Here is a 20,021-nt window from a genome sequence, read left to right as displayed (position 1 = left end):
GCACTAGCTCCAGCTGCTGTTCTCTGGAACAGCAGAATGAACCTCTCTCTTACATAAAGCTAAAGCCACCAGCTTTAAAACAGCTAGGGATTTGGTCATACCACATATTAAGTTATATTAATAGTATGCAATCTTCCATCTGCAATGAAAATGTATTCCTGCTAAGCAGCTAAGTCCCACAAAACCCTAGGGATAGGAGGAGACATATGTCTCATTTTATGTCTAGGAAAACCTTAGTCTTTGAAATGAAATCAACTGAACCAGTGATCTTAAGAAAAGAGGTAATGGGAAGACCAGCTTTCGGGGGTGGGGGAGCAGTGTGTTGCATTTCAGCATTAAAAGCTCTCTCCAGTAAGTCAGAGAGGTGTGTGTAAGGTGAACCACCTTCTCTGAGTGATGTCACTCTCTTTCCCAATGTTCTCTTGCCAAATTCGATGAAAGGGAGGGCAGCGAGCTGGTTACCTTGGGGAGGAGAATAATCATCCGAGTCAGTGTCACTCTCACTGCTGTCCTCCACCAGGAAGATGGGGTAATTCCAGGACATGCTGAGGATGCCATCAGATTCATGCAGGAGGACATGGGCTAGCATTCTGCCGTGGCAGTCCATGACGATCACCTGCCCATCTGCTGTGCCAAACAACACCTGCAACCAAAGAGCAGGGCCCTTGAACAAGCGGAGTAAACTTCAATCTCAATTTGTGTTCAGAGGACAAAATATATGCACAACTAAAAGACAAACTGATGAAAACTGGGGGCAATGGGACGACTGGCTCAGTTTCTTTTCTATTGCTGTGATAAATACCCCACAAAAGCAACTTCACAAGGTCTATGTTAGCTCAGTTCCAGGAGACAGTCCCTATAATGGGGAAGTCACTGTGGTAGGAGCCTAAGGAGCTGGCTACATCGTCTCCATAATTAAATACACATGTGCGTGGTCAGTTCATTTCCCACAGTTCTACAGGCCAAGGTCACGATCAGGAGTGGTGCGATTCACAGTGAATGAATCTTCCTACCTCAATCAATGTAACCAAAATAATCCCTCACATACTGAAACGTGACCAGCAGCACAATGAATACACTATGATGTTCATACGTTTTCAAAAGCAGAAAAACACTGCTGTACTGTCTGTTTCTTTTGTCCTCTAGCTAAAAGAGGGGCTATGAAAACATTTATTTTTCTGGAAAGTAAAGATTCACAAGAAATTCATTATTATAATTGTCTCTAATTTACAGAAAATGTTTATGTGTGACCAAAGAGGAAATACATTTGGTCACGTAAGCATATTACTTTATCATATTTGGAAAAAGATGAGCACCCTTCTAGGAGGAAAAGATGTATGTTTCCCTCTCTACCCACAAGCACCAAGGAAAGGCAGTGTGAGACCTGGGGCTGGCCTTCTACACTCCCAAAGGAGGCCTAGCAGTAATCAAACTGTTATCTTGACCTTCTCGGCCTCCAGAAATCTGAGAAACTACTGTGTGTTCCAGTCAGTCCCTTTACCATACTTTGTTCTGGCATCCTGATCTGCAACCTGTGGGACGGGAGCTTTCTGTGACAGCATGTGTCTCCCTAGGACCTGTCACTGTGCATGACGCTCAGAAAAGTACGTGCAAAGGGCAGGACACGCCTCTGCACTTAGTGACAGTCACAGAGGGCAGCCAGGAGGACAGGAATGTAAGTCTCTACAAATAAAAGGGGAAAGGAAAAAAAAGGACTGGCAATTTAATGAGTGACTGCTATTCAAGATCCACACCAAAGCCGAAGAGAACAAAACACCGGGTCCAAGAGTCTACTATGAATTCATTCCAACTACAGGTCCCACAGAAGACAATCCACTACTGAGATGAACTGGAAGGAAGCAGCAGCTCGCAGTCTAGCTCTCAGCAATGACTGAGAAAGCAACTGTTCTAGAACAAGCATATCACAGGTAACTGAAGAACAGTGATACAACATGAAATCAGATTTGAAGAAAAAAAATCTCCATTACAAGTTCTTTCATGACTAATCACTTCAAATGAGATAAAGCTTCTTCGAGCAAAGGGCTTTAGGAGAAGGAGACAGAGGGAGAATAATGAGACCCCCTGAAGGAAGACATCGATCTCTGCCCACAGCCAGAGCCAAGGAAGCCACACAGCCGAGCCTTACTGGTGCTGGGACACAACAGCCCCTTCCAAGCTCCTGGCTTGTCTTGTGGTTCAAGGGTAGGCCCAACTCTCTTTCCTCTCAGCAACTACAATCATACCAACAGCCTCACAGACCTCAGATAGTCAACCCCATTGACAGTAAAGAATGGCTTTGATGAGGCTCCAATGCCCAGCATCTGTGTGGTACACAACAGGTACTCAGAGGGCTCTGCACACAGAATTGGCCTCATGCTAACCACAGCCTTCACTCACGGTACTCTCAACTCCACTCTGGTTTTGGGTCAGTCTCCATCATACCACTTGAGGACAGGTCTGCACCCCAAGATGTCACATGGTTCTGTGAAGAATGACTAGTAACTATTATAAATTAATTTCTGCAAAAAGTCATTGGCTTTTGGCCTAGTTTTCCAACCACTCAAACTTTTTCCTTTTCTTCTTTAAATTAAAATTTAGTATTTACTTCTTCCCCTAAGATTGCCCTCCCCCAAATTTTCTTCCTACTGTTTCTTCTGGTGGCTCCCATGCTTCTGGAGAGCAGGCCTCTGTAAGGCTGTATCAGCTTCTTCCGTAGGTAGCTAGGTCAATGCTACCTCTGCATTTCAATTACCTTTTAGTTGGAAATATAAACAACAAGGCAGTTATCTAAGACTTACTTTATTGCATTTTTAAAGTTATATATATTGTGTGTATGTAGGTGCTCATGAGTGTTGATGTCCATAGAGACCAGGAGTCAGATCCCTTAGAGCTGGCCCCAGGTTTTGTTGTTTTTGGGCTTTGAGGAGTTTTTGTTGTTGTTGTTGTTGTTCCTTCAACAATAATGTGATTTTAATAATCCACATGTGTGCTGGATAGTTTTATATCAGTAAGACACAAGTTAAAGTCATCTGAAAGGAGGGAAACCCAATTAAGAAAATATCTCCGTAAGATCTGGCTATAGGCAATCTTCTAGGGCATATTCTTAACTAGCAATTGATCGGGGAGAGCCCAGGCCATTATGGGTGGTGTCATCCCTGGACTGGTGGTCCTGGGTTCTATAAGAAAGCAGGCTGAGCAAGCCAGTACACAGTACCCCTCCACAGCGTCTGTATCAGCCCCTGCCTCCAGGTTCCTGCCCTGTTTGAGCTCCTGTCTTGACTTACTTTAGTGATAGACTATATGATGTGAAAGTGTAAGCTGAATATATTCTTTTCTCCTCAAGGTTTTTGTTCATGGTGCTTCACCACAGCAATGGACACCCCTCACCTAGAAAATATGTCATCTTTTCATTTCCATACAGAAGTGGTTTTACATACGCACTATTTTTACCAGTGGTTTACAGTGAACTGTGAACCAAGCTCCAACCCTGAGTGGAAGAGGGTAAAGACACAGCACCATGCGCAGGCTCTTGTTTTGGAAGCAGCAGCATCTCACCAGTACAGTTACCTCTAGAAACAATGTTCATCTACATGCTTTAGTAAGGCTGGACCGAGGAACTGCCTATCAACAAGCATGCTTCCACAAACAGCTTTTTGTAATGTAGTATAACTATTAGCACTAGTTAGTTCCTGAGGGAAGTGATGGCTTTTTATATAAGCTCTATGGCTCAGAGCCAGGGGAAGCTTTAGCATGGAGAGTGGCAGAGCTGAATGGCCTGCTGAGGACCAGAAGGAAAAGACATCCCTCTCTTTCTTCAGAGGGAGCTTCTGTTCTGATGTGCAATTCACACCAAACTTCTCTCTCTCATTTGACAACAGTGGCCTTCAAAAGAGCTTCAAGACCAGGCCTGGATATTTTGTAACTAAAGAAACAAGTTTCTAAAGTAAGACAGCTAGCTGTAAAAGAAAACCCTGCACCTGACAGAAGATTCCTGTGTTTATTCTGAAAAGATACAATGTAGCTTCACAGCTGGCTGTAGCCATCACTTCTAAGCTGTGTGAACCGGAAGACTCCCCATGCCTTTGCTACTCAAGACTACTTACTTCTAAACTAACCTAGAGCCAAGGTAAGACAGCCTCTCCTGCCCAGAAGTGAGCTTTCTCCTCCCTCGTCCCCAGACCCAGCAATGACTCTGTAGTAGTGCTGCACCACAAAGGGGAATCCCATCTTTGTTTTAAGCCCTTAACGAATCATATATGCGAAGACTCCTTTCCCAAACAGGCAAGGAGACCATGAATTCTCACAACTGAGAAGAGGACAGAGCGAGGGCTGACGCCCTCCTTTTCTGCCTATCCTCATCCAACCATGCTACTTCGTTTCTCCTTTGGAGCATTTTGTTTTGTTTTCCATGTGTTCTGAAATCTTTGAGGCTTTGTGGAAGAAAATCCATTTAACTCAAACAGGTGCAGCTACTGTATTTGTACAATGCATTTCATTTTGTTGTTGGTTACTGAGGGTAGCAACTTAGACCCCAACCTTGGCACAGTGGTGCCCATCTATAATCTCTGTTCCCAGTAGACCGAGGGAGGAGAACCAACTTGAGACCAGCTTGGGTTGCTGTGCTCCAACACACATTAGAATTCTGGTTGGTTGTGGTTATCTCTGGGTTCAGCTAATCACAGTCTCATGAGATAAATTACAAGATACATGAACTAGAAATCTTTCATGAGATTTACACTGAACAAACTAAGAATGGAAGATAGGAGGAAAATTGTTTTGTGTGTGTGTGTGTGTGTGTATGTGTATATATATATATATATATATATATATATATATATATATATATGTTAAATCAACATTTTGTTAATTTTCTTCATATGGATTATTTTTAATACCACATCCTGATGATGACCCTTGCCTTCATATGGATTATTTTTAATACCACATCCTGATGATGACCCTTGCCTGAATGCCAGTGGCTGGACGGCTGGACGGCTGACCTCCAGAATCAATTGTGAATGTCCCACAGGTATTCCTATGAAATTCTTATGGCTGTCTTTTCATGCCTACCCACAGCGGTACTTTGGCATTGAGAGCATGTGTGCCTTATCAGACATGAGATATGTGCTGTTCCAGTACAGAAACTAGCCCAATCACAGTCCAGTCCCTTTGAGCCCCAACCTTGACTGCACCTAACCGTCATCTAAGAATGCAGAATTTCAGCAGTTTCATCCACTCTCCTGCCTCTGCTGGCCTTGAGTGAACACTGGTATTGCTTCTATAAACTCAAGGCCATGTCCCTAGAATGACACCGGCCTCCCTCAAGTTCCTGTCTGTGAAAGCTCAATGTCTCTAAGAAAACTGGTTGTTCTAGCCCCCGAGCCAGGACAGGGCCCTATCTCCCGCTTTTGGTGGTGGCCAGCTAAGTTTGTCCAGAATCCTAATTCCCTTGACAGGCACCTGGCAGCTTTGTTCCTCCTACTCAGTACTGTGTCCATGTGCCTTTCTCTTCCTCAGGCTTCCTTTAAAACACCCAGTCATTCTGCACAGACGGCAGGGCAGCTCCATTCGCTCTGCTTCAGTAGTCGCCGACAGCTCAAGTTTGTCCTTCCTGGGCTAGCTTGTGTTGGGATTGTTTTGTCTTGGTACCAGCGACAGTCCTGTAGACGCTGCTCCAGCCACGATGTAGCTCCAGTACTGTGGGGCAGGGCAGACCCTGACCTTAGTACTTCCCAAACTCCCAGGCTGGCCTCAAAATGTGCAGATCAGCCTGCCTCCCCACGATGCCCTCTCACGAAGAAGCTTACTAGTAGGTGCAAGAGAACAATGTTTTTACCATATCCAGGAGTATACTTGGATATTTCTGTAGCATTTAAATAGGACTCAGAAGCTTCTCTGGCTAACAGAGGGAGGTAGAAGGAGGATCTGAAAGTAGCAGTTACAGTAGGACAAGTTGGCCACAAACTGGTCCTGGTCCTGGGTCCTTCATACAGAAAAGGATGCTTCCTGACAGGTCTACACAAGCCCAACAATCTAGAAAGGTCCCCGAATTAGGTGAAATTATTGATGAAAATGCAAAATGAATGTAGATAGCCACCTTCAGCCTCTGTCTTAGTCAGGGTTTCTATTCCTGCACAAACATCATGACCAAGAAGCAAGTTGGGGAGGAAAGGGTTTATTCAGCTTACACTTCCATACTGCTGTTCATCACCAAGGAAGTCAGGACTGGAACTCAAGCAGGTCAGGAAGCAGGAGCTGATGCAGAGGCCATGGAAGGATGTTCTTTACTGGCTTGCCTCCCCTGGCTTGCTCAGCCTGCTCTCTTATAGAACCAAGATTACCAGCCCAGAGATGGTCCCACCCACAATGGGCCCTTCCCTCTTGATCACGAATTGAGAAAATGCCTTAAGCTGGATCTCATGGAGGCATTTCCTCAACTGAAGCTCCTTTCTCTGTGATAACTCCAGCTGTGTCAAGTTGACACAAAACTAGCCAGTACAGCCTCCTTTTTGGAGAGTGGCAAACTGGGCATTTAGGTGACTTCCAAGGTCCCATCCCTGGGGCTGTGTTTTAGAAGCATGTCTTTCCTCCTCTTTCATTCAAAATGGACTAAAGTATATTTCATCAGGTAATACACCTGAATCTGAGCAAGGCAGGAGGAGCAGTTCTTAGATAGTGACTTAGTGAATGACACCGCTTGCACTGCTCATCTCTAAGCATGACTTCACTTGTTCCCTGGAACAGAACAAGACCCGGAGAAACGGCTTCCACAGTGGTTGCTCTTAACAACTCACTGACTGCCACACGTGCTTCTACTCACTGGCTTGCCTGCCCCACCCACGGCTTTAGAGCAACTGAGAATGCAAAATAGACCAGAGCCAGGCCTCTCAGGAGCTACCCTGGCTCCAGTCCACCCGTGCCTTCTCTCTTCCATGCTCACTAGTGCTGCAGTGTTTATTCCAGAGCAGTCCCCACAATACATTCACCTAGTGTAAATCAAGTTCCTCTATCCTGAAGCCAAGCCAGAGGCACATGTCTCCAGTGGCCTGGGTGCCTTCTGGAGATGTTCTCGTCAGGAGCCAACAGCTACCACACAGGCTCTTCCCCACGCTCGCTCTAGTCACCAGCAAAGGTCTTCAACAAGGGTGTGGATCACCAACATTTTAATCTACCAAGCTTCAGAGTTCTTGGCTTCCAAAAGTCTGTGTAAGGGATGGGAGAGAGATGACCACTTGCTTTCCTGTTGGTCGGTGCATGGTTGCTTCTGAGTCTTTTCCAGGACACCGAAGCCTTTGCCATAGGGCTCCCAGGGAGGTGAGAATGAAGCTGTGGTGACAGCCAGCCCTTAGAGCAGCCAGGGAAATACAACCTACAGTGAATGCAAGTCTGCTGTAAACAATAAGCAGTCATTAATACTTCAATTTTTCAAGTTCGACATTTCTCTCTCTCCCAGGTGTTAGAACACCTGTGTGTCAGATCTTAGAAAAGTATTTGGACTACAAAGCTGTCGTTAGTTGAGAAAGCACAGGCTGTGTAACTGTGTGCCTGGGACTGTGTGTCCCAGAGAGTCTTTTCCTAACTGACAGCTGCAGCCATTCCGGTGGGCAGTGGTTAGGAGGGCAACACACATTCTGAAGAGACCTGCACAGACGCACTGAGTGTGAGTGACTCTAAAACGACAGCAGACCTGCAAACCTGTAACTCAATGGTGACTCAGGAGGTGGAGAAAAGTGAATCATCTCTGTTGTGTTCTACACCAGTGTGGCTGAAGGACAGCCAAGGGCTACACAGAGACACTCATCACAAGCGAAACAAAATCAGAGGACCTGATTTTGATATCTGGTCAGTGGCAGGTCCTAGTGAGAACCCTGTTTAAGTCTCCACGTGGCTCTACTTCACCTACAAGTGCTGTTTCTAGCAAAGCATTTGCATATAGATGTGACTTTTACTTCACATGGAACCTTTCCTGGCTTTCCCTCAATGTCACCTGAAGACAACTGTATAAACTCGGTGTACATGGAATAACACAGCACGCATCAGATGGTGTTTTAGACTAACCCTCCTTTCAGCACACATCAGATGTGTTTTAGACTAACCCTTCTTTTAGCAAGTGAGACACAGTAACCCTTAGAGGTCTGAGCAAATATGTGGCCTGATCACGCCTGCACATTCTAAAGTCTGGAAAATAAGATTTTATTAAAATCATTTTAAGAGTGTGTAAGAAAATATGAGATTTAAGCATCTCTGCCTTTAAAGGTTTTAGGATTTACAAAGTAAGTATGAACTGTACTCAAGGAGACGGACATCTGGAGCAGCTGGCGGCAGGTGGATTCGGTAAACTGCTTCCCCAGCACAGTCCTTGTGAAAGCCCGCCCCTCCCAGTGGCAGGAGCAAGCCCCAAGGACTGTTTCTTGGGATTCTCCCAGGAAAACCAAGAGCCACAGAGTCCTCTCCCATGTCAGTAAATGTGCATCCACAAACGGTTGCCACAGAATTCTTCACCTTTTACACTAAATTCCCAAAATTTGGTTTGGAGGCTTTTGTTGTGGTAAAAGATAAAGCATGTCTGGTTGGCTGCTGGAGGGCTGTCCCAGCCTCTGCCTTTCTGAAGAAGGAGGTGACTCTCAGGTGGCAGGGCAGCTGGCCTGGACCTTAAGCGCCCTGGAGGCACAGCTCCCAGTGTCTGTGTGGCACAGCACTTGCACTTTCCAGTGCTCTGTCCTTCTCCCAAACCACAGCAGGGCTCCGAAGAACCCCCACTGCTTCAGTGCCTCAGAGCCACGGAGGACTCCAGCCTCCTCTGTAATCGCTCTGTTACTCGCTATGTGCCGTCCTCTCCCTCAGGCCCTGCAATGCTCTAACATGAACATATCCCAACTCCATCAAGCTTTTACACCACGGCTCTGTCTGTCATCTTCTCTTTTCCAATAATTTATTAGTCTGTTATCAACTGAATTAGATGCCCCCAATATTTGTTTTCCAGCAAATTAATTAAATGGGACTCTATTTTGAGATGAGGACTAACATAAGCGATGGTCTAATCCAACAGATGTGGGTCTCCTAAGAGACAGACTCTGGGATGTGAGGAAGCCACGTGAGGACACTGCAAGCAGTGGCCACCTGTAAGCCCCAGACACGCTGCTAATGTCTCAGTGTTGGCCTTCAGCCTCAGTCTGCAGTGTGAGGAAGGCGCCAGCTTGGATGCACTGTCTGCAGTGCTCTGCTAGGGCAGTCCTAGGAGGAGGATACACACTGTCTTTGTCTGCTATCCACTATCCAGATAGGATTACCTTTCCTTATCACAACACAAACTTCTTGCATGAAATAAATGCAACAATTGAAAAAATGAGCTGTAAGAACTGAGAACAAATTGTAAACCTAACTTGATTTTCTGCAAAGGTTCTGTATGTAGCCACACCAAATTGATGAACAACATTTTGAATTCAAGTTCTCAGAAGAACAAAAACAAAGAAACCAACAAAAAACCCCAAAACAACCAAAGCAAAAAACATACACAAAGAAAAGGAAAAACTCCTTTTTAGCTGTGCTCACTGACTGATTAGGATCTCCATGAATGTGGAATGCTACTGCAGAAGGTTGCAGGTCCAGAACCTAATTATCCTGGGCTATCTTTAGCCCCTTAATAGCCATTCTCTGCCCACCTCTGCGTCTGACCTAACATTCTCAGACAAGCTCTTTTTTTAGACTGTGGGAAAGGTGCTCTAGCTTCCACCAACCCAAAGGTGAAGAATATTGTCAGGCAAAGTCTAATTTCTACAACAGAGACTTCCCATTTCACTATAACCTGGTATTTTAATCCGTTTGAAACATGTTTTAATTTATGACTTCCTCTGTACTATGGAAATGAGAGAGAGGCATCACCATGAAAGAAGACAGCATTACGCAATCTGAGTCTTAGTTCCTGGGCCACAGTCCCTCACACAGAGTTCCAGATTGTAATATTCAACAGTGAAAAGTTGGAACAGACCATCAATTGGCGTACACAAATTAAACTGATCAACTGATTGTGATTCCAAAAACAAAGCAAACGTATACAAAGTTAACACATTGTTTTAGGGCCCGAGACATGGCTTAGCAGTGAGAGCACTGGCTGCTCTTTCAGAAGATCTGGGTTCAATTTCCAGCACCCATGTTGGCTCAGACCTGCCTGTAACTCCACTGCTGGAGGATCTGATGCCCTCTCCTGGTCTCCAAGGGAACTATACACACATGGTGTACAGACATACAGGCAGGCAAAATATCCACTTAAAAACAAACAAACAAACAAACAAACAAAAAACCCCAGCAATACCCCATGTTTGTCTAACAGTCAGGGAAATGAACCTAGACAATGGATGCCATCACTACTCATTTCTGGGTGTGGGAATGTAAGTGAATGATATATGTAAGTTATATAAGGCTGATGTATCAACATGCACAAGTACACAAAAATGTACTACAAAAATATGTGCATGAAAGGTAAGAGGGAAAAACAAGACAACTGGGAGCAAGAATATCAGAAAATTATTGGTTCAATTTAAACAAATTTTCTTTATACTGAGCACATTACTAAGCACACACTGGGGCGGACCTTCTGCATCCCACCGACACTATCTGGACATGATGTGGAGCAGAGGAATTCAGAGGTGGAAACGCACTCTGCAAACTGAGAAACAGTCACATCTGTGTATGTACAGTTAACAACTGACACTCAGTCATGACATACTCTCCCTACTCAAAAACGGCACATAAGCCACCAATCTAGAATGAAGAAAGTAGGTGATAAATAGGAGGGAAAAAAACTCTGGACTTCTTAATGCGCTTATAAAGAGGCACAACTTAGATATTTAGAGGTTGGCAGGAAATACCCCAAATCCTATCTAAGATGTGAAGGGTTTCTGTTGAATGCTGTTCTGACCATATGTTAACTTCTCTGAGAAACAGGAAACAAGTAGAAGCAATCCTCATATACTTGGAGATTTGTAATCAGACCACCGCAGGCCATAGGAGTCATGGAATCCTGCTCTCCAAGTCATACACCAGAACCAGCTGTCACTAACTGTAAACATAAGGCCAACTTCAAGGCAAAATCATGTCAGAGATGTCAGAGAATGGCAAGACGGGATGGGAGAGTTCCTTCTGCTTGCCACCTGACTGGATAGACACACCTCGGATATTAATACAGCACATCTGTGACAGGGTTTCAGTTAGGTAACAAGAGATCAGACTTAATGGTTTCATCCAGTAATTATTTCAAAGAGAACAGACTAAAGGAAGGTCGGCTGGTCGGAAGCAGTGGTGTCTCTTGGAATATGGGGGGTTTTTGTTTTGTTCTGTTTTCTGAGACAGGGTTTCTCTGTATAGCCCTGACTGTCCTGGAACTCACTTTGTAGACCAGGCTGGCCTTTAACTCAGAGATCCGCCAGAGATCCGCCTGCCTCTGCCTCCCAAGTGCTGGGATTAAAGGCGTGTGCTACCACTGCCTGTCACTGGAATGTTTTTGAGGAATATACACTAACCATTCTTTCCTGTTAGTGTGCATTTTGGCTGCCATGAGTTAAACAGCTGTTTCTTCTTGCTCTTCCACATGACAATTTTGTCTTCCAAAGGCTCTAAAACATGTAATGAGTGGTAGACTGCAAACTCTGTAAGTGAAAATAAATCCCTTCGCCTGTGTTGTCTCTGGTAAAGAAAGGGAAGAAGTTTTCTTTTTCCATGTTCAGATCAAACAGTATTCAACTCTCATCTCCCTGTTAATTTCCTCTGCAGATCCATGTCCTTCAGTGTCTGTAAACCATTTTCAAAGTCTGATGAACAAGGAAGGATACAGATCCGTCCTGGAAGTGAAAGCAGTCTTGAGGACACAGATGGCAAGCTGGGAGCCTCTACCACAAAGGCATTGCCTTAATCTTGCATAGTCATGGCCATGCCTCATGGGCTCCTTCAGACCATTTCCACAGTTTCAAAATAGTGACAACAGCACAAGGGAGTTAGCTAGCTGTAGACACTAGCTGTGGAGGTCCCCTGCAGCGCTGTGGACACTAGCTGTGGAGGTCCCCGGCAGCGCTGTGGACACTAGCTGTGGAGGTCCCCGGCAGCGCTGTGGAGGTCCCCGGCAGTGCTGTGGGTCGTCTATGATCTGCTACATGTCATGTACACCATGCCTAAGGTACAGCATTGGTAAGCTCATAGCTCTGTCTCTTTACATTTCCCAAGTTCCCCAAGGGAGGAACCACCTCTCCCTCCTGTGTCACCTTCTGTGTAACACGTACTTGTCACACTGCAAGTGTGTGCATGTGTTTAGTCTGTTGGGGACAGTGGCTGGCAGAGCAGCACACCAGGCATCAGGTACTGCACAGCTTCCATCCTTTAGGGCACTCAGAAGCGGACACTGACTTGACTGTAGTACGTACATTTTCAGTGCTTGCACAAGCATCCTCAGAGTTGATCACTACAGAAGTGTGGGGAAGAGGCAGGAAATAATCCACAGCTTTTGTCACAGAAGAGGAAGCTGAGGAGGAGAGGAAGAAGCCAGCCAGCAGGCCTCCCTCACAAGATAAGAGTAAGACCCTAGGATACTAAAGTTTCATAGAAAACTAAATGCTTCACAGAAATACGAAAGGAGAGTAAGAAAAAGTCTATTGGAAGAGAGAAGAAACTTAAGAATTTATAAATCAGCACTGATCATGAAGGGAAAAAAATGTGCCTGTTTAAACTTGAGATGATGGAAACAGGAAATGAATGTGTGCCAGCTAGAGAAACAGTTTAGCAAAGAGTGTAGCTCAAGAACAGAAGGTAGAGGTCCAAGCAATACTCCTTGGTAAACGTGCTTTACATTTGTAAAGGTTTAAATTGGTCAAGCATCTATTACTAAATTATCAATACATAATTTTTTGAGTGATAATGCTTTTTTAACCATTATTATAACAAATAGGGTCAATAAACATTTGCAATCATACCTCAGAAAAGCAGCCAGAGGCTTGCTGCCATGTAGGCTCTTGTGTCTGACTCACGTCTTTCCAGCTCTCTCACCATGCTCAAGGATTCCTCAGGGTTAGTCTACACTTTGACAGCACGAGCTACACCACTTCACATCCTGATTCCTTATGTGTGCTAAGAGCTCTATCAGTCTCCCACCTTTAAAAGTGGCCTGTTATCTTCTCAGCTCCCCCAGTGACTGAGCCATGCCTTAAGCTCTTACTCTACAGGGGAGGCCCACTTTCACCACCACATACAAAGCCTGTGACTGCAGCCCACCCTTCCTGCCCTCAGTCTTCTCTGGAGTGTGTTCCCTGATGCAAGGCTCTGACAGAGTACCTCAAGCTGCTTCCCTGAGCAGAAGTGAGGGGGCACTGCTCACCCTGCTGCTTATACTGCAGCAGCAGCTGGACTATTTCATTACTGCTGCTCCTAAGTGAGCCATGGAAATGTAACTTGCCTGAAGAGGAAACTTTCTCACAATATGATTATTAGTTGACCTTCCTTTTCTACTTGTTACCTATTGATAAACTGGCAGTTTATTTGGAGTTCTAAAATTGATTTATATGAACATTTCATATAATTAAAACATTAACTGCCGGGCAGTGGTGGCGCACGCCTTTAATCCCAGCACTCGGGAGGCAGAGGCAGGCGGATTTCTGAGTTCGAGGCTAGCCTGGGCTACAGAGTGAGTTCCAGGACAGCCAGGGCTACACAGAGAAACCCTGTCTCGAAAAACAAAAACAAAACATACAAACAAACAAACAAAATACCAAACATTAACTGAATGTTTGCCACACGAGAATCTCATCTACATGTTTGTTTTAATTTTCACTTTGACAGTTTTCTCATTTTGCTTTTTTACTTCAATGTTGGAATTGGAACTCAGGGCTCTGTGCATAGTCAACAAGCCTTTCTACCAGGGAACAGTGTCCTCAGTGCTGTGTGATTCTTTAAGGGGCTTTTGCATCTGTCCCCTCCTGCCTCCTCCTCAGCCTGCAATGGTAACAGTGCGCAGTGACATTTCAGAGGCATTACCTGCTGGTCATCGGGAGTCCATATACCACAGGTGATCTGGCTCTCCAGGTTGATTTCAGATGACCAGTGTCTTTGTCCACTGACAGAACCAACCAGGACAAACCCATCTCGATATGAAATGAGAGCTTGAGTCCCATCATGGCTCCACGTGAAATCACTCACCTTAAAGACATAGAAAGAAGAGTGAAGTAACAGCATGACAGGGAAACCATTGTTATCAAAGCCGAGGTATAGTGCTTAACTCAAATTTCTGTTTAAGATCAAGATGGGCTAAAGTCAACAACATAAAAGGGAAAGCCACAGCAGTCAGAGATGGTAGTGCTTTCCTGAACTTGTGGCAAGCTGCAGGCTATCACAATAACTTCCAGATCAACATTAGCTCCAAAACAAGACCTTGTCTTAAAATCCAAACAAATAAAACCAACCAAGCAATCCCCATCAAATCAAAACCAAAAACCCAACCAAATACCAAAACCCCAAAACAGCACTGTCACAGCATGGACTGTGTGTCAGCACTATTATAGCATGGACTATGTGTCAGCACTGTCACAGCATGGACTGTGTGTCAGCACTATTATAGCATGGACTATGTGTCAGCACTGTCACAGCATGGACTGTGTGTCAGCACTATTATAGCATGGACTATGTGTCAGCACTGTCACAGCATGGACTGTGTGTCAGGGCTATCATAGGTCTCTTGAGTACTTTAATGCACTAGGCCCCAGGATAGCAATTCAAGGGGATATCATCATTCCATCTACATAGAATCTAAGGCACAGAGGACCTAAATAACTTAGCCCTAGCCACAGTCAGTGAGTACAGAACTGAGAATCATAGCTCTTGCTTTTCCAAGACTCCTACTTCCAGTGAGTAACAGGTTCTCTCTCCATCACCATATGTTGCTCATTTACAGAAAAGTAAAGCTTTATTCTTCTATTCCCTTGCCATTCTAGAGCATGGGCCTCTGATCAGAGTGAAGGACAGAAATCTAGTGGAAAGCTTCAACTCCCAGTACTGGCAACTCAGGAGTATTTAGAATGGTGTATTCAAATGTTGCTTCTTGCCTTTTATTTTCTGTGCTGAATTACATCTATGGGTCTTTCAATATTGCGCTTTTCTCAATACGGGAAGTCCTGGGGAACTAGTGTGTAAATAAGGCTGGGCCACAGGGTACTGCAGTACAGCACAGAACAGCAGAAAAAGGTATTATGTTCCTTTCATCTATGACTTTAATCATTTACCCATGTCTTCACAATCTGCAGATACAGGATTTAAAAAATATACTCTATTTTTTATTTCTATTAGTTATGTGTACATGTGTGTCTGCCTGAGGGTGTGTGTATAAAAGCCAAAAGAAAGCCCCCGCCCCTGGGCCTGGCGTCACAGGCAGTTGTGAGCTGCGTGTTATTGATGGACACTGGGGGGCTAAACAAACGTCCTCTGAATTTGGTGACCACAGAGGCATTACTCTAGCCCCCAGGATTTGATTCTCTCCCCACGTCTCTCTTGCCCATCCGCCCGCCTTCCTTCCTTCCTTTCTTTCTTCCTCTCTCATCCTTCCTTCCTTTTTTCTAAAACAGGGTTTCTCTGTTTAGTCTGGGCTATGCTAGAACTCACTCTGTAGACAGAGATTTGCCTGCCTCTGCCTCTACCATGCTGAGATTAAATGTGTGCCTGTGTGCCACCACTATCTGCAGATTCAGGAATTGACAGATATTCAATAATTTATTCATAGCCTAGAAGCTATTTAACATAGACTTAATGTTTTTCAAATATGCAGGGCTTTGGGGGAGTTTGTGAGACAGAGCTTACCGAGTAAGCTGGCAGATGTAGACCAGCCTGTTGCCTGAAGTGCTGACATTGTAAGGGTGAACCACCATGCCCTGATCAATGGGATTTAGTAACACTGGTGCCTAAGATAAAACCCAGGTCCTTGTCTTTCCTGTGACGCACTTTACCAACTATATCATCTCTGCACCCCTATCCAAATTTTAAATAGAGAATCTGTCCAATCATCCTTTAATTGAACCTAATCCGTTAATATTTATTCTGTTCTCTGCTATATTTGGTTCTGTCTCTACCACCTTAATTTACTTTTTAGTTTGTAGTACTGTGTTTCTCTTTAACCTTTCTCTCTCACACATAAAACACTAATCATAATCTTTACTGTTTCATATACTTGAAAATATTCTTTTAAAATTTTGTGACACTGCTAAATATATATCACATTTCAAGAAACAAGAAAACAAACAGAATAGCGAAGAAAAAGCCCTTTCCACTGTTTTCAGCATGGCTGAGACAGACAGCAGCCAGGCCGTGTCTATAGTGACAATGGCACTGACTGGTGGGAGAGGCCCTCAACAGCTGTTACCCGTCACCAGTGAATGACGGATGTTGCTGTAGAAAACTCAGAATTTTGGCTTCACATCATGTCCATCCAATTCCATAATCCAGTTTCTCTTAAGAGCATGAAGTTTCCATAGATAGCATGTTACTGGGTGATAAAGGTAATATTTTCCCCAAAGATCATGCTATTATTTACATATATTTTTGACTATGTATCATGAAACAATTATTAAAAGAGGGAGGAGGAGGGAGAGGAGGAGGAGAAGGGGAAGGAGGAGGAAGAGGAGGAGCAGCAGCAGCATCTCAGAAAGCTAAAGCACACAGCCAGTGAAAAGAAACTTCTCGGGGCTGGTAAGATGGCTCAGCAGTTAAGAGCACTGACTGCTCTTTCGAAGGTCCTGAGTTCAAATCCCAGCAACCACATGGTGGCTCACAACCATCCGTAATGAGATCTGATGCCCTCTTCTGGGTCATTTGAAGACAGCTATGGGGTACTAATGAATAATAATAAATAAATCTTAAAAAAAAAAAAGAAAAAGAAACTTCTCAGAGACAGCAGTAACCCTTGCTTCCATGTCTGTCTCTAACCCTCCTCTTCCTCTGTGTCTGTCTCTAACCCTCCTCCTCCTTCGTGTCTGTCTCTAACCCTCCTTCCATGTCTGTCTCTAATCCTCCTCCTCCGTGTCTGTCCCTTTAACAATGCATTACTCCTTAGTACTGAAAAGACACCAAGTTCTCTTTTAGTCATCATGTATGTGTTGCAGTGACAATAACATTATTATATTATATATTATATTATTTATAATTACTCTATTCAGCATCTTAAACTGACTCATAATCCCATATGTGGCCACATAATAGAATATAAGGTTTGTAAACTTTCTGGCAGGAATACAAAGTTTCTGAGTATGCAGTGACAAAAACTAATCCAAAATCAGACACATGACAGGACCCTGGCATTCCTGCCAGAGCCTGCCTATGCTGCATGGAAGGTCGTCCCTGTAGTCTTGGCTCTGCACATGTAATATACACACTTGAAGTGTGCACAGCCAGTCATGCCATGTGCTATCAATGCATGCTTCCTGAAGCATCTGCACTCACGTTTGAGACTGCTTTATGTTACAAACTGAAGTGTTCTTACTGCACAGGCAAAGCTTTCTTCTGCTGCAGAAATAATCACTATAAACCAGACTCGTCCTCTCCTCTACTACTGCCCTTCAGCATGCACAGGAACACGGGAACACGGGAACACGGCACAGAATGCTGGAGCACTTGGTTACGGAAACTGCTATTTGAGTTGCTATCTTATAGAACCCAGGACCACCAGCCCAGGAATGGCACCACACACAATGAGCTTGGCCCTCTCCTATTGTTCACCAATTAAGAATTGCCCTACAGCTGGATCTCATGGAGGAGTCTGTGTCAAGTTGACGGTGGACAGCACAGTGTGCATGTTCTCACTAGCACCAACTTGTCTCTTTGACAGTAGACTCCTCATCAGAAGATGGCATCTCACTGTGCTTGTGATGTGCATTTTCCATGATGACCACTAATTTTCAACATTTCTTCATACACCTGATGTCTACTGTATGTTTTCTTCTGAGAAATATCTATTTAGGTCTATTGTCCAGTTTTTAATTGGATCATCTTAGGTTTTGTTTGTTTTGCTGTTGTATTCCTTGTGATTCTAAATATTAACCTCTTGTCAGATGTATAGTTTGCAAACATCTCTCACTCAAAAGACTGTCACTTCCTTTGCTGTATTAGCTTTACCTCAAGAAACAAGAGCTTCTGGCGATCTCACAGAAAAGGTAATATATGACGCTCAGATGAATTGACTGACTTTCCTATTTTAGCACAGGGTGGTAAGAATCCATGGTACCTGCTCGGCAGAAGCAGGAAGATCATGAGTTCGAGTCAGCAGAACCTATGCATACTTAGACAGGCCCTGTCTGAAAGGACCAAGGGCTAAGAGTGTACTTCCACGAGTCAGTTCCAGCAACTCTAACTCACTGCCACCACTACAACGTGTGTGTGTGTGTGTGTGTGTGTGTTTGCACACAAGAGTGTGTGCACATGTGCCTGCCTGCCTGCCTGCCTGCCTGTCAGTCTCCCTCTCCCCACACTGGAGAAATAAAGAAAACAAGTACTAAATGCTAGGAAAGAAGAGCAGATGCATGTCTTTGGGGGACTGCTTTAAAATTGCAGAGAGATGCCAGCTCTATTTACTAAAGAGCGTTCTTGAATTGCTTGAGGCTGAGCAGCATTTTGGCCACCCCAGTGACTGGAGCAGCTTTTCATCAGACCCTCTCAGATGATGTGCCTGGCACAGCCATCCCCGGTGACTCACACTGTAAAAGAAGGCACCCACAGTCCCACACCCATTTTGACATAATGGCCTTGTGATCGTTTCCTGAAAAAGAACCTGCTAGGACATTACTTAGCCTTTGTCAAATGCTTTATGACTTTGTGACAAATTGCATGCTCTAAGCAAGGATTCTTTGTTCCTCCATAGAAAACAGTAATGCTTGTCTTTGAGCTGGCTTCCAGGACGCTCCTCCAAGCTGCAGAGCTGCTTTTTCCCCCAGACACTTTCCAAGTATACTAATAAGTCCACGCTGTGTGCTTCAGTAATCAGCATCATCTGTGTGTGGCTTTTTTTTTTAATTTAATTAGGTATTTTCCTCATTTACATTTCCCAATGCTATCCCAAAAGTCCCCCATACGCACCCCCCCCCACTCCCCTACCCACCCACTCCCCCTTTTTGGCCCTGGCGTTCCCCTGTACTGGGGCATATAAAGTTTGCAAGTCCAATGGGCCTCTCTTTCCAGTGATGGCCGACTAGGCTATCTTTTGATACATATGCAGCTAGAGTCAAGAGCTCTGGGGTACTGGTTAGTTCATAATGTTGTTCCACCTGTAGGGTTGCAGTTCCCTTTAGCTCCTTGGGTACTTTCTCTAGCTCCTCCATTGGGGCCCTGTGATCCATCCAATAGCTGAAAAACCAATATTATCAAAAGTCAACATGACTCTTCCAAATGTCAGTATTTAATAATAGCATCTGCTCAGTAGGTTCTAAGGTTTGAAGAACCAGTTTTGAACAGAAAAAGAAGAGAAAAACGACAACTGTGTCACAAGCTATAGTAAGTACTACAATAGCAGCTGCAGGCACAGGCCCTGTGAACTCTTGAGTGCTGCCAGATGTTCTGTGGTACACGTCAGCTCACCTGTCCCCAGGACTCACATCCCTCTACCTTTCCTGTTTCTCACATGTGCGCTGTTCTAAACTCTCTATAGAAAAAAGAGACGTGGACTGATGTGACAGGTTATCAATGGCACAGCTGCCAGATGGAGCTGCCAGGGAACTGACTGGAGTGTGGGCCCCTGCTGAGAAAGGGCAGTGCTGGGAGCCCCTGTGGTGGGGCGGCTGCTTGGCTGGTAGGGTGTGCCTTTCAAACAATAATAAAGTCTGGGCAGCTGGGGATAAAATATCAACACATAGATTTTTTTTCCAAAGAGAAACAGGCTAGTTTGGAGGAGTTTTTTGTTTTTTGTTTTGTTTTCTGGTCTGGGTCATTTTTTCCTTTGTCTAGAAACAATGTGGCACAATGTTTTAGAAGGAAAATGGATTTGAATTCTCAATTTAACACCTTCTTGG

General features: G+C 44.5%; 1 protein-coding gene across 15 annotated transcripts in view; it reads right to left on the bottom strand.

Annotated features, from left to right (window-relative positions):
- Tulp4 (tubby like protein 4) overlaps positions 1 to 20,021 on the bottom strand; it is a 134,385-nt gene that overhangs the window by 41,323 nt on the left and 73,041 nt on the right. For all 15 annotated transcript variants that reach the window (XM_030250031.1, XM_030250033.1, XM_030250034.1 and 12 more), the window contains 2 exons: positions 14,017 to 14,178; positions 463 to 643 (listed from right to left, as the gene is read on the bottom strand). In XM_030250031.1, coding sequence (XP_030105891.1) covers positions 463 to 643; positions 14,017 to 14,178 — 343 coding nt within the window. The remainder of the gene's footprint in view (positions 1 to 462; positions 644 to 14,016; positions 14,179 to 20,021) is intronic.

This window comes from Mus musculus, chromosome 17, assembly GCF_000001635.26.
Source record: "Mus musculus strain C57BL/6J chromosome 17, GRCm38.p6 C57BL/6J".
In the NCBI taxonomy this organism is placed as follows: Eukaryota; Metazoa; Chordata; class Mammalia; order Rodentia; family Muridae; genus Mus; species Mus musculus.
This window is presented reverse-complemented; position numbering and strand designations above follow the sequence as displayed.